General features: G+C 43.9%; 1 protein-coding gene across 1 annotated transcript in view; it reads right to left on the reverse strand.

Annotated features, from left to right (window-relative positions):
• The window catches only part of LOC101857427, a gene marked incomplete in the record, with an annotated part of 36,819 nt that overhangs the window by 28,536 nt on the left and 7,169 nt on the right, over positions 1 to 1,114 (reverse strand). Inside the window, 1 exon segment of the mRNA XM_013086049.1 lies at positions 970 to 1,099. Within this exon segment, the coding sequence (XP_012941503.1) occupies positions 970 to 1,099 (130 nt within the window).

Genomic DNA, 1,114 nt, shown 5'->3' on the forward strand with positions numbered 1-1,114 from the left:
GATATGCTGTTTTGCGGTTAGCTCCTTCTTTCCTATCAAACATCTATTGTCCAGATCTCTCCTTCTACTTCTTTTTTTTTTTTGGAGAGTTTGTTACTCTCTCGTATCACCTCTGATCTTGGGTACTCCAACAATATTTTACTAGCCGGAACAATGTCCAGACTCCGGTCACCCAGGAGCACATTCTGACTCGTGCGACTTTCGTTCGAATTACAACATAGCTCACATTAAACCAAATCGTCTAACTTCGTATTTCAAAGGGGGGGGGGGGGGTAGCACGGTAAACAGAATATAGGTAACAGGAAAAGATGAGGGTAACGTAGCTTTTTTAAAGAGCTTCCAAGCAAAGGAATTAATTGAGAACCATGATCGCCGACGTCTGCCCCAGATGGGGCGCTTGGGGATGATTGTGTCGCAAAAGCCGTAAAACAGCTGGTCGCTTTCAAAGACAAGCGGGCTAACCCAGATTTCGGGTGCTTCCAGAAATCTTGACCTACATCAAAAGTGAGCTTTGCACTACGTATAGGGGAAATTTGGTTTCATCGGTGTTTATATTATCTGTTTGGTTAAAGAGAAAACTCTCCTTATCTTTTAAAGAAACTGAACAAGGGGCAAAAACTTTACCTTCGATTTTTCTCAAACCAGCATTTTTTGGGATAGCCCCTTGTGCTTAAAAGCGACCAATTACTTAACCCTATCCGTACGTCGTGTTTTACTATCGTATCCATACCACGTGGGGAACTCTGTGCCACTATTTTCCAAAGAGGAAATTTGCTCGTTAATCCGATCCGTACGCTTTGCATAGCAGTCTGTCAAAATGATTTTTTTTAGAAATACTGAAAGTTTCAAAGAGATCTTCGTACCAGAAGTATTCTAAAATGTGAAGAATGCAACCCGGGGGTACAAAATGACCCCAGGGCGTACGGAGAGGGTTTTAAAAGGACACCTAAAGGAAAGCGAGTGACTGACTTGGGCTGCGTAGATGGGAAGCGTCCACGTCTATGGTGGCATAATCCACTGCACTTTGTCCGCGACTGCGGTCAGTGACAGCGAGGGACAGCTCATTAGCTGTGCTACTGTACTTTTCTACTGTAGTCTCCTAGGGAAAAAGGGG

This window comes from Aplysia californica, unplaced genomic scaffold (genome assembly GCF_000002075.1).
Source record: "Aplysia californica isolate F4 #8 unplaced genomic scaffold, AplCal3.0 scaffold00430, whole genome shotgun sequence".
NCBI classification, from domain to species: Eukaryota; Metazoa; Mollusca; class Gastropoda; order Aplysiida; family Aplysiidae; genus Aplysia; species Aplysia californica.